Here is a 13,475-nt window from a genome sequence, read left to right as displayed (position 1 = left end):
GCTCCAGCACTTAACGTATTCAACCTTCGAGGAAAATGTGTCCTAGAAAAGTGCGTGAGACTACCAGAATGGTGATGAGCAGGAAAGCCTGTTAGCATGCTGATGAAGTGAAAGTGATAGGAGATTAGAAGTGCAAAGAGTGCGCACAGGGGGAGACTCAAAGTGGGACACCCCGATTCAGCTGCTGAGGGTAACAAAGCCCACCGACGAGGACGATCTGACCTCATCCACCTTTCAACACCACACACACACACACTCACACAGGTTGTATGAAACTCGATCCCAGCACTCTCGTACCACCGTACCCCTTCAAAGCAACTTGCCAAAGAACCTCTCTTGCACAGGTCATCAAAGTCAGTCAGACACTCACCCTGGACAGCTTGTTGGGCGAGTCTTTGCCTCCCTCTCTCTGCTTGAGCGAGTTCAGGATCTTGGTGGAGGGGATGTGCCACTTGGCCTCTGCGGACGGGGGAAGACGAAGGTGAGCGGCGAGATGTTCCAGGTACCAAAGAGCCACTTGGAAACGCTGGATCACAGGCGTTTGACGTGAAACTTTACATGCAGCAGAATCGTGACTACTTGAAAGAGACTCACCTGCGGACCTGGTCCTCTCCAGGGTGGGCTCCCTCTCCCTGTGGCTCTCCCCCTCGCCCCCCGGGATGTCCCCTGAACGCTCATGGAGGACAGGGGAGGGGCATCTGCAGAAAGAACAGGAGGTGAGGGCTATATGGGCTATTAACTTTTCTATCCACAGAGTGAGCTCTGTATGCTAGAAGGAGCGCTGCTTCATTAGATTCACCGCAGACGTACAGCAATTAGCTCAAGATCATTTAAGGTCAAATCACTTGAGCTTATAATAGAATAAAGACGCTGCCAGCCGATGCTGACAAGAGACCTCTTTCTGATACAACCAGGCACGCCAGGCACTCTCTTGCTCTTGACAAGGGGAAAAGAGCAGCACATTTTTCAATACGGATCTTAATTAAACCTTAAGAGCTGGGAGGGGTTACGACAGATGAACTCAAGTTGCGGCGTCTCATCTGATCTTTAACACGGACTCGACGAAAGCTCCAACCGGAGATCAATTGGCTAATCAACATGTCGGCTGCTCTGTATCGTGGCAGCTCTGACAGGGCACCGTGATCCTTGAGAGTTCAGTGCTCTTCTGAGGCCTCTGACAGAAAGTCTAGGCAGTAGCGTAGAGCTAAGCCTCTTGTCACGGTCTGTAAGCGCTTACAGACACACGGCAGCCTCTGATGGATTCTGCTCAAGTACAAGACTCAGCCTGTCAGACCTTCAGCCTGTACAGTCGGCGGGCCCCGCTGCCCTGTGAACCAAGGTCATTATATGATTGAAAATGTGAAAAGAGCAGCATTTTTAGGACAGATCTATATTGGAACGCCGTACATTGACTGGAGAGAATTCCAGTATACGCTATTTAAAGGTTTATGGGAACAAAAAGTACAAAATGGAATGTTTTGATGACCAAAAGAATAGCTCCACTTCAAATTGTGGCAGTTGCTATAATCAGTGTTGACAGAAGCTCCCAAGTCACTCTGCTCCAGCTTCTCCCTCTTACTCCCTTATACAGTCCCTCCGCGGTTTCAGTTTTTTGGGGGATTATTGTGACCAAAAATGTTTGATTCTGCAACAGATTTTCTCAAAAATTGTGATGCAATTTGCTAAAGTGGCACTTAAGTGGCACTATAGAGATTCCAAAAAATGGGACCTGGCAAGAAAGGATCCTATATAATCACTTCCTATTATACTTAAGTGCTCATCCTTTAGAAATTTTCTGAACAGAAAAAAAAATGGGCTCAAAATTTCAACAAAGGAAAATACTGTGCTTGGCTTGGATGTTTTATGATTACAAAACTGTATAGTTTCATTTAAAAAGTGCCCATTTATGTTTGAGGTAGACTACAAACCAAGGCCTCAGGATGATTAAATGGAAACTATAACAATGCAGGTTAAATGACAAAAAAAGTGCATCCACCTGTAGAGATGAATAAAACGTATTTGTGAAACTATAACTCATGGTCCTCTGATTCATCCTCCATCTCCTCCCTCTCTAAAGCTCCACTGTGTTATCGTTGGTTGCAGTAGGAGACCACAGTAGGCATATTTTGATTGTTTGATTGAACCACTTTATGCAAAAAAAAGTGTGATGACTGGCCAAAATTACAAGCACTCTGATGATTTGGTCATGTGGAAAAATTGTGGTAAAAAATTTAGCAAAATTGCAAGTTCTCAGAAATATTGCGGGGACTGATTGAAGCTGCATTCATTATAGCAAAATCGCAAATTCCTGGTGGGACTGCTTCTAGATTATTTCAAAAAGGTAACAATACTGCGGTCCCATACCCATCATATCCAGGCTGCTGGGACCAGGTGCCGCTGCCACAGGGTCCTGGATCACTGGAGGACGACTGGTTACTGGGGGAGCTGCGGTAGTGCTGGTCTCCCTTGTTACATGAGGTGACCTGGGGATTCTCCATATCCTGCATTGTCCTGCAGAGACAGAGGGGCACAACGGATGTGAGTGTATAACACACTGACACATGTGGTACATAGGGTCAAAACAAGGCCTGAACCTGACATCGTCCAGATATGCTCCGTCAGAACAGATGTTATGTACAGTAAGTTCACACACAGTGGTAAAGTGACATTTTTTTGACTCTCTCCAGAGGCTGTATTGCACAACAAACAGAAAAAAAGGCTCTCTCCCTCATTATCCTTCTTTGCTGACATTTTCATATTGGCTGTTTCTCCTGGGGATAGTCTCTTACTGGTGAGCGCTGTGGATAATCTCTAGGAAAATACGAGACCTGTCAGTGAGGGAGAAGGTGTCTTGTTCTCTAATGACAGAACAGTACAAACAGAAAGAGAGATTGGCTGTGGGTAATAATAAGCCTCAGTGAGTAAACCAGATGGTGAGGCTCTGTGTTTATATAGAGTGAAGACAGAAGTAGTTTATTAATGTAAAGTGATGCTTGAGATCGCTCCCTTGAAACCCAAACCTGACTCTACTCCTGTGACTGTGACTATTATCTTTGGTTCACCTTATCTGTACTGTGCTGCAGTGTCCTGCAAGCTTGACAAAAAGCCCCGACCTGGCTTGAATTGTGGGGTTTCTCTGCCTGTTTTTGCCTGATCCAGGAAAACCTTGCGGGCTGCGGTCTAGATTGCAAAACAAGCATTGGACTCGGGTTTATGTCTGCTGCCCAGAGGCCTTCCTTTTAACTAATATACCAAAGCAGGATAACATGACTGGGAGGAAATAAGACAGCAATCACATAGGCAAGATGGCTTTCACATTAACTCTCCATCCAGGCTTAGCTACCTATCCCATACTGTTCATCTCCGCTCCTCTTATTGCTTATATATCGTGATTTTGGGATTATAAGCTTCTATCTGGGTGGAGTGCAATTCTGAGATACTCAGCATCAAAGATTTGACATCCCAGCTGGAGAAACTGTTATGTACTTTTTAAATATTTAACGCCAAGATCATGAATATGTGGATAACTCAATTTTGAGAAAAAAGTCAGATAGAAGATTTTAATTCCAGGTCAAATTTTCAAGAATCACCCTTTCACCCAGGTTTCTATTGCCTGGACCTCCATGGGAAACCCAGCAAACTGTCAGTAACTCAATCGCAGCACACATCATCGAACACTTTGGCCCGATCGCTACATTTCCTCCCCAGCCGAGGTGTTAGTCTTCTCAGCCGGGTCCAGGCACTTAATGCGAAACAGCAGCAGCTGCTTTTCGTTCTCCCTCTCTTCCTCCCTCGGCACAATGCAAAGGTCTGAGGGATATTGAACGTCATTTTTCTCTCCGCGCTGCAATAACATTGGCGGCTAGAGAGAATAGCTGTCGGTCTCAGTTGGCCGCATATTAGGTATCATATTTTACGGTGCCAAGTCTGGAGTCAGCTATATGGGGATGGGACACCGCTTTATCTAAGCTATCGGATTCGTGCCTTTCCTATATGGTGCACAGATGTTCAGTTTCGCTTCTGCATGTCCACATAAGATGAAAACAAAACAGGCAGCTGCCGCGTAGCTAAAGATGACAGCTAATCACTCAAAGAGACTAAAGAAATAACGCTATACACTGCATATATCATCAAGGAATTTCTATGTAAATTTATTTCTCTCAGTCTCTCTCTCTCTCTCTCCCTTCCTCTTCAGTCTACAACTCCTTCATTCCCCTCTCAGCCCAACCCCTCCTCTACTCCCACTTCCTCTGGGGGGGGGGCGGCTACATATCGCAGTCCGGGGAAGAGCTTTCTCTTTGTTTCTGCAGTAATTGGATGAGATGAGCCGAGCCGTGTCAGTGTCCCTGTCACCTCCTACTCGGCAGGGTGCAGGAAGAGGGAGGGAGCGGTGAGTTACAGGGATATGGAGAGAGAGGGAAGGAGGAGAGAGAGAGAGAGAGAGAGAGAGAGAGAGAGAGAGAGAGAGAGAGAGAGAGAATGGACTGCCACCACTGCCAGGGACTCTGATTAGGGAGAGAAGGCAGCCATTATCCCAGTATAGTCAGAGCAGGCAACACCAGGGGGAGTGGGAGGGGGAGGAGGAGGAGGGGGGTGACATACAGGAAAGGTTATCATGACTGCAGGGGTTTCATTAGGATGAACAAATCACTGCTTTACATGGCTGGATGGAGATGTCCGAGAGAGACGCTGTCGAGGAGAGGAACAAAGTCTGGCTCTGGCCTTATCATCTACAGGGAGATGAAAGGGAATGTGGTGCATTCGCCGGACTCAAACGCCCCCATTTATATATATGCAAATAACTGAACCCAAAAATAACCCCTCAAAGAGTTACTGTGCCTCGCCGGTTCAAAGATTTTTGAGCATCTTTTGAGCAGCATGATGTCTGATATTAGCGCTGATCGCGGCCCCGTCTCTCTGCCGCATTTTGCCTCTCTTTGCCTCATCTGTTTTTTCCCCCATGTCACGGTCATTGTCCAAGTTCTTGTCACTGTTTGTCCCGGCACCTATTGCACGCTCAGCCGTGCTGGTGGGGGATCCCTCTAAGTCTAAGGCTGGTGGAGCCAGGTAGGTTAGGATATGTAGAATAGGTAGGCTGTTATGTCTTGCTAAAATCTGCTTTTGTGTGTCTTGTGCTTTAACTTGTGCAGTATATATATATACATTTATTCTTATTTTTATTTAATTTATTTATTTATTTTCTCGGTAGGGTGCACATTATGTGGGCTTGAGAGGGAGGGGAATTAAGGGAGGCGGGTTTGTTATGTATCAAAAAAAAAAAAGAAAAAGTGGATGTTTATGTATTGTCTTTTTCATGTATATCTGCTTTCAAATCCCAAATAAAAACACAATTAAAAAAAAAAAATAGGATATGTAGAATAGGTAGGCTGTTGCTAAAATCTGCTTTTGTGTGTCTTGTGCTTTTCCTGATGTGCGTTTGTCCTATATCATTCTGTTGTATGGTTGATTGTTGATCAGTTAGATCTAGTTAGGCTCATTCTCTGTAAAGTCCTTTGAGACATGCTTGTGATAAAGGGCTAGTATAAATAAACAAACTTGACTTGACTTTGACCACAGGCTTTGCTCTAGTTTACTGGAAACCTTGAAAGGAAAACTTGACTTCCAAAAATGTCTGAAATCTGCTTTTTGTGCAGTGTCACGGCCAAAACTTCATGTTTAAGTTATATCTAAAACTGTGGACAGAAGGGGACAGGGGGAGAAGGGCAGAACACAGAGAGAGAGAGAGAGAGAGAGAGAGAGAGAGGAGAGGAGAGAAGAGAGGGGAGAGAGAGCGAGCGGGCCGGTGCGGTACCTGGGCCCATCTGGCAACTTCCTATCGAAGGAGGTGCTTCGTGGGATAGCTGCCTGGTGCTGCTGCAGGATCTGCTGGCACTGGAGGCGGTCAGGGCCCTGCGTGGGCGAGCCTCGGGGTAAAGGTTGGCCGGCAGCTGTGGGCACCCGATGCCAAGTGGTGTTCCTCCTGAAGGGCGTCTTGTACTCGCAGGGTGTGCCCTCGCTGTCGACCTTATACTCCACCATGGGTATGCGGTAGAGCTCGGAGCAGCCCCTAGAAGGGAGGAGGGGTGGGGAAGGGCAACAACAGGAAAGGTAAAAGATCAGTGATGCGCCTGGGGTGAAAAAAACTTATGTCTGTCTGTCTGTACAGTATGTCTCAGTTTCACTGCAGGTATTGTGAAGGAATGGAACAAGGGTTTTAAAGAAGAGTAACTACTATGAAGAAACAGTGCAATAGTTACTTATAGTTAGTTTCTCATCAGCACGTGCCAGCAAAATTGAAAAGTACTGGAGTGTAGAATTATATAATAATTTGTCAAAATAAAAATAAAACGTCACTCCAAACGGGTTAAAAAAGCAATATAACCTGTTAATGCAATAAATTCCCATATAATGTTATATCACATTATTATTGTGTCACATTATTACATTACATAAGACCCACAATTATTAATTAATTAATTAATATCAAGGGTGTAAGATTTTTTATTTGATGATGCAATAATAATACTGACTAATAATGAATTATAATGATAATAATAACTTAAATTATTACACTATGTCATGACATTATTAGTAAATATTATTATTGAATCATCAATTAAAATGGGTTGTGGGTAATGCAATAATGTTACTGTTATTACATTAACATGTATTATTTTATTTTCAGCCCATTTAGAGGGACATTTTATTACATTTTGACAAGCTATTACATTATCCGGCAGGTATTACATTATCAGTTGCTGTTGCCCTCATACTGTGTAATACTGCTGACCCTGAAGTCCTGGGGAGAAGGGGGGGCAGAGTTCATTCTTTGTGTTACCATGACAACACCGTAATGCCGTCAGAAATACTTGGCCACATGCAGACATCTACATATACTGTATGCTTGCAAGAACACACATGGACAAGCATGTAACCCCCATCGACACACACACACACACACACACACACACACACACACACACACGACTTATAGGCACATCAGAAACAGTAAAACAGTCGAAAACACTTTGCGTTAATAGAGCCTAAAATCTCGGCTTGCCACTTAATCTGATACGGGCCTCCGCTGAATAGTTGTACACTGGAGGCATTCCCTCTCTCCATCTCCATCCCATTACTGTTAACAACACTGAGGATGCCTGGGACGGACAGCGCCCGTGATGCCATTTCATGCAACATTAATCTTTGGGGTTGGGGTAAGGGCTGGTGTGTATGTTTGGAGGGAGGGGGGTGGGGGGTGGGGGGTGGGGGGTGGGGGGTGCGGGGTGGTGGGTCAGCGTTAAACAGCCTGGGTGTTCTGCTAGCTCTCCAGAAGCATCTCATGCGTGACCCTAATGATTACACTGCCCAGCCCTCCTCCCACCCCCCCTAAGTCCATTTTCCAGGACCTGCTGGGGGGGGTAGAAAGCTCTGTATACTTTGCTGTGGTCATACATGTACACAGCGGGGCTTGAGTGGGGTGCGCTGGCTGATTGCAGAGGCTGTGGTGGAGGGGCCGGTAATCCCTCTCAGAGAGACCCTTTCATCAAACTGGGCCATGGGTGGCTGGGCTGTTTACAGCTGGTGATATAAGATCTAACTAGAAGATCATCCTCCACTTCCTCCTCCTCCATCCCTCTCTCACATCTGGTCCATGTCAAGGCCAGGCCGGCCTCATCCATGATGAAGGACCGTCAATGGCGTGCCCCACATGCTCCATATCTTCCCGTTTGCATAAATATTTGATGCACATGGCATGCATCGCTGGTTTGATATATGGGACTATGAGAGTAATGAGTGGCATTAAGAGATCAGAGAAGTCTACTTAGTAAAATAGGGCTTCATCTTGTTGAGTGAAGCACATCAGCTAAACTGAGTGACACCATGCTAGGTGTGTGAGAGGGGCTGAGGGATGAGGGATTTTAACGGCACCATTATTATGCTGACAACCGAGTATGTTCAGTTTAACCATGAGGTTTAATTTTTCTTCTTTGCTGACACTCAATAGACGTGTCAAAAGATAAAGGTGCTAACAAGAGTGTTAAATGCTTCAGACTGTTAGTTAATGATGGCAAATTTTTTTTTAACACGGACGCTGACCCAGTCATTACCTTGATTAACTGTGTGTGTCCCTCAAGCCATGTTGCCACACATCATTACTCTCTGAATAGGTTAAACTTAGCTAACAGCTTGTCAACAGGAAAGGTCTCGGCCGTTGTCTCTTGCTGTGCTTTTTGCACCAGGATGCCCAAGAACTGACAAGGTAAATTTCTCTTATGATGCTAATATTCTTCCACAGCGCTGCATGAGCTGAGCTGGAAGTGGAAATACCTATCTGTGTTATGTGGAATGTGCTCCTTGTTTGTAATGTATAGGGGGACTCAGCCTCCCTGTGTATAAATCATGGAGTACCAGCAGGAAACGGGTGTTTGGTCAACAGTTAAACCTGAGCTGGAGGCTGGTGGAGTGGAGGCAGGGATTAGCTGCAGTCTCTGGAGCTGTCAGACCCACCCAGCCAGCCAGAAGGAGAAGAGGAAGCCAGCAACTGGCCAAGATTTACACACTGTCTGCTTCCTCAAGACTCCGCCAAGAACTACTGCTGCACTCTTACAGCTAAATGTGAGGGACTATAAATGATACCACAATAGCCTGTACAAGCTTGTGAAGAAAGACAACATCCACAGCTTGGAACGAAGACCATGTTGTCCACTAGAAACGGTTCTGTCTGATTTATTAGAGGAAATCATTTAATAAAACAGCTGCCACAATTTCAATGTGATGTGAGATTAGTAAAATAAGATTATTGCTCACGTTCTAAAAAATAACGAGTTGTGATGTTTTCACAGTTGAGTTAGAAGCCAGTTGAAATGGAGATGAATAAACTGCTCCCTCAGCCACTGGCCCATAATGAATTACAATAGAGCGGTGTGACAACAGGACCTTAGACCTCAGCCAGAGAGCTGTCAGTCTGATGACAAGGCCGGCGATCGAGGGACATGCTAATCCATTCCCACAGTCAGAGTCCATGTCACAGCAAAGAGCCAGAGAGGTCGTGACCTCCACCAGCCCTCTAAAGACCTTTGTCAAGAAGCTCACTTAATGAGGTGAGCTGAAAAGTGTATAGATGTGCAATTTGGAACCCCCTCCCTCCTCCTCCTCCTCCTCCTCCCAAAGTCTTTTTAATGGTGATCTAAAGGGAAGAACAGCTCCTGTGAAGAATGCGGGGGGATTAAACGGAGCAATTTGTGATTCGTCTTCTCTGAGTTTTCGTTTAGAAGTGCTCTTTTTCACAAGGTGCCGGCATGAGAAGTGAGAATCACGGCTTAACTTCAGTCCAGATGAAAATCCATGATGACAAGTCTGATGACACTTCAAAGGAAAGGTCACAACTGGCCAACTGAATGTCACAGCCAATGCTCATTATCAACAGGGGTCTAGTGCAGGTTAAATCCACTTAAATTCAGTTTGCCCACATTTTCGAGCCAATATTGTGATCAGAACTCATAGTAGGCTATACATTATAGTAAGAAAAATAAATTAATGATATTCTGAAAATACAGTAAGTTTCTGCTGATGGTAGTTCGTCTTGTGGTATTCTATTTGACTGATCCTTTTATTTACCGCTACATCTATGATGATAAACATAGGCTAAAAATACACCGCTGCCATGTTCTGCATAGTGCATTCCGATTTCAAACAGCTAATCTTTTTCTTCTCTCATTAGTTTGATCCAAGACTAACATGCTGAACTTGTTTAAAGCTTTCCAGAGTGATGACGGAAAAGCCTCTGGTATTGCACTGAGCTACAACCACATCCTGCCTCCAGTGTAAATAAATACAGTGCAAGGTAAGGCTAATATTAGAGCCATATCTCCTTTAGCTTGAGACGGAGCAGGGCAAATCCCTTTAAGGCATAAACGGCTTTAGGAGCTCTGATGCTAAATAAAGTGTTGTATGAAAAAAATAGTAAAATCAAAGAAAAGCACAGAGGTTTAAATGTTCCCTTTTCTCTGGTAGAATTCCTGTTAGCATAATTTCTGCGAACAGCTAACATTACGACCCCCGAATCCACCTTGAATCTGGAGAAATCAAAAGATTAAGTAGGCTAAATGATATTCTAATAATAAAAAAAACACAGTAATAAAGTAAGTAGTCAAACATGCCCTTCCTAGTCTTCACATGTGCTTGTGAAAACATTTTTCCTTGTCATAGTAGCAGTTTGGAGCCTGGGTACTTTGTTTGGAGGTCATGAGACTCTTGTCCATTGTTGTTAGACCAGCCAACGTCCCACTGGCCACGGGGGACCGCCAGGGGCCTTCGGGCCCCCGCTGAATTCCTTTCCCTTGAGATAATAGTGGAGAAACTGGAGCACTTATTGTTGACTGCAACACTTCAGCAACTCAAAGAGGCAGCAGCGAAAAGAGTCGAGGGCCCTCAAGATTCTTCACCTGACCTCTCACCTCTTGATTTGTTGGAGCGATGGGAGAAAATTCACAGGGCCTGAAAAGGACCTTTAAGTTCTCATGACACCATGTTGAGCCGCGGTGTTCCAGTAAGAAGGGGAAACGTCCCAGTGGAGCTCAACAGCATCGGATTCCAGTAGGGCCATCTACTGTAACGTCTGCTAATCTGCCCCACACATCTGTTGGTAAACGCCATATATGGGTCAGACTCAGCCCATTATACGCCTCAAGACAGACTATTATGAACGTATAGGATGACTTAATGCATACTTTTGTATGCAATGCTATGTAGCATGACGTATATTTGTAAAAGCATCTTTCACTGCCCACCAGAAGAGCTTTCCCCAGCTTCAGTGGTGTCATTCAAACCCAGCCAGATGTCCCACACAGGCACAGGAACCGAGCCAAGCGCTTCACTCACCGAATCCTCCATCCTGTAAGCGCAGTTCCAGGGAGCTGGACACGCGTTTGTCGACACAGATTGAGTTTTGGAAGATGTTTGTTTTGACTGCTTTCTGCTTCCCTGAACTCCGATTATGATTGTATCATCATGTATCATCACAGATCGCGGTAAGAGGATTAGAAGTCGGTTCTGGCAGAGAGGCTGCTGTGTTGGATTCGCAGACTAGGCGTGTTAGTCCACCATCTGGGGGAGCAAATATGTCAGTCCTCCGCTGCCAGACCAGAACGCAAAGTTGAAACACAGTTACAAGGCCCTACTACGTAGCCTGTGACACAATGACACACACACGCACACACACAACTAACATCTGTTTAAGAGCATACCCATTCAGAATAGTTGGCATGGCTGCGATTTTTATCTTCCAAAAATATACAATCCTATAAACAGATTTGAACTAAAATCTCGTCCAGCACGTTTCACCTACATTTTTCAGACATCAATGCTTTCTTGGCACAAAATGGCTCAGAAATGCACAACTATGCAAAACAAAATATTTATAGGAATGATGTCGCGATTGTTTTTGATTGTTGCGGTCCGCAGATTTTGCAGTTTTTATGACAGGATTAGCTAATAGCATTAGCACTAATTGAAGCATCAAACAAAAACGTGGGATTAAGTAGAGATATATTCTCTGTACACTGGAAAGCCATTCTGCTGTGGGTATTTGCGAGCGAGCGGGACTGGTATTTATTAGTAGACGCAAATCTGTCAGCCTGAAGCAACAGCAAAACAAAGATGTTGAAAATCGGAGTGTGAAAGAGCGATGGATATGCTTTCACAGGATTGTCTGGCTGTCACAGACAAAACAAGCAGATGTGCTTTCGGAGCGAGCCTTTTACACAGACTTTCATCTCTGCACATCACAAAAGATCATTTGAAATATGCTTCTCTCTTTCTATTAGGGGACTGACGGCGTCTCCCCATGGGTGAGCGTCCCTAAAAAGCCAAACACTCCCATCCTAATTGCTGAATAGAAGATGGGGCGAGGTTAGAAAAAAGCAATCTGCAAATGTGAGCTGTCAGACAACGGCAGGAAGAGTTGAGCCATTAATCAAAATGCTCCTCTCATTATCGTTAGTGAGAAACGCTGACTGTCCGTGTCTGCGTGACTCTACAGCCCTGCTGGAGCTTTTTCCCGTAACACAGACACATCAATACAGAGAAATTCTCCTCTCCAGAGAAATCACTGGAGCCTTTAAAGAGAGCAACATCAACCCCATCGTAACAAAAAACAGTATAAGCATTTTTCTATGCAAATCATCCAAAATATGAGAGCGACGGTGAGGCTAATTTCCAGCTGCATCAAAAGATGAGAAAAAGTAGAAAACACTCTTCTGTGATTGGCTACATACACTTTTCTTCTCAGGGAACAACTGCTTCTCTATCTCAATAACATAGAAAGTTCAAAGACAATAGGCAGCCCACAGGTTTTATATGTTTTGTATACATCCTGTGTCTGTAGTGTTGCTCCAAAGTGTTAGGTCAGGTGAAAATAAGAAAATGAGAGTGCGAAGTTACCTTCGGGGGGTGCCGTCTTCATGAGGCTGGATGATAACCACTTTGACAGTGATGGAGGTGCGCAGCAGGTCAATCATCTGCTCATGGGTGAGAGTGGCGACGGCCACCTTGCAGATCTCCACCAGCCGGCTGCCCTGCCTCAGCCCTGCCTTCCAGGCGAAGCCAAAGGGCTCCACATCGGCCACGATGCCCTCAAAATTGACATGGAAACCCAGCTGGCCCAGGCCGTTCCGACGCAAAGTCATCTCTGACGTCTCACAACCTCTGGTGGCGATCTGGAATCACAATTAAGATCACTTTGATCGACAAGTACAATAAATATACAGGAATTGGTCTTGGGCACACTGTTCCAGAGACATGATGGTACAAGGACAACAACGCTTCACAGACAGTGTAGTAGAGAAAAGTGCAAAGTGCAAGACACACTATAGACAGTAGACTGTACATAATCACACTACACAGAAAGTCACACTAGAGAGAAAAAAGAGCAGGCATGAGAGTTTCCACAGATAATGCCAAACACAGGATGAAGGACAGAGAAAGACTGGAAGTTGAGCAATTTGAAAATCCTTTAACAAGAGCTTTCTAAGCTGGTTAAGTCCAATGGTAGCCTTCAACACAGTGTAGAGTACAGTTTGCACATATTATAATGTCTGTGTGTGGTTTGCACTGTACAACATGCACACAAACACACAAAGAATACAATTAGGGTGGCTGAAGCACAGTAAAAATCATATCCTTAGGCAGAGCTGCATGAGTGTGTTTGTTTTGCTACTCCAAAAAACATTTCAAATGGAAGTTAATAAGAGGGTGCATCACAGAGCTAACAGACGTAGCCTAAGAGCTGCACAGTGACAGCTAAAGAACACACACATATTATACACACACACAAATACACACACACACACACAAAAATACACACCTGTCTCTGAGGACACTTTCACCACAGTGCCTCACACGTCACACACTATGTGTATGCTGCATGGGGAATTAAAATCAAACTTGGATACCAAGACATGGAGTGGTCCACACAG

General features: G+C 44.8%; 1 protein-coding gene across 2 annotated transcripts in view; it reads right to left on the bottom strand.

Moving 5' to 3' along the window:
• Positions 1 to 13,475, bottom strand: part of LOC139929651 (signal-induced proliferation-associated 1-like protein 2) — a 49,041-nt gene that overhangs the window by 15,943 nt on the left and 19,623 nt on the right. For both annotated transcript variants that reach the window (XM_078288719.1, XM_078288720.1), the window contains exons 8-12: positions 12,442 to 12,716; positions 5,813 to 6,067; positions 2,365 to 2,511; positions 595 to 698; positions 371 to 459 (exon numbers count right to left, since the gene is read on the bottom strand). In XM_078288719.1, the coding sequence (XP_078144845.1) occupies positions 371 to 459; positions 595 to 698; positions 2,365 to 2,511; positions 5,813 to 6,067; positions 12,442 to 12,716 (870 nt within the window). The remainder of the gene's footprint in view (positions 1 to 370; positions 460 to 594; positions 699 to 2,364; positions 2,512 to 5,812; positions 6,068 to 12,441; positions 12,717 to 13,475) is intronic.

The sequence above is a fragment of the Centroberyx gerrardi genome, chromosome 15 (genome assembly GCF_048128805.1).
Source record: "Centroberyx gerrardi isolate f3 chromosome 15, fCenGer3.hap1.cur.20231027, whole genome shotgun sequence".
In the NCBI taxonomy this organism is placed as follows: domain Eukaryota; kingdom Metazoa; phylum Chordata; class Actinopteri; order Beryciformes; family Berycidae; genus Centroberyx; species Centroberyx gerrardi.
Note: the sequence above shows the minus strand (reverse complement) of the source record. Positions and strands in the feature narration are given on the sequence as shown.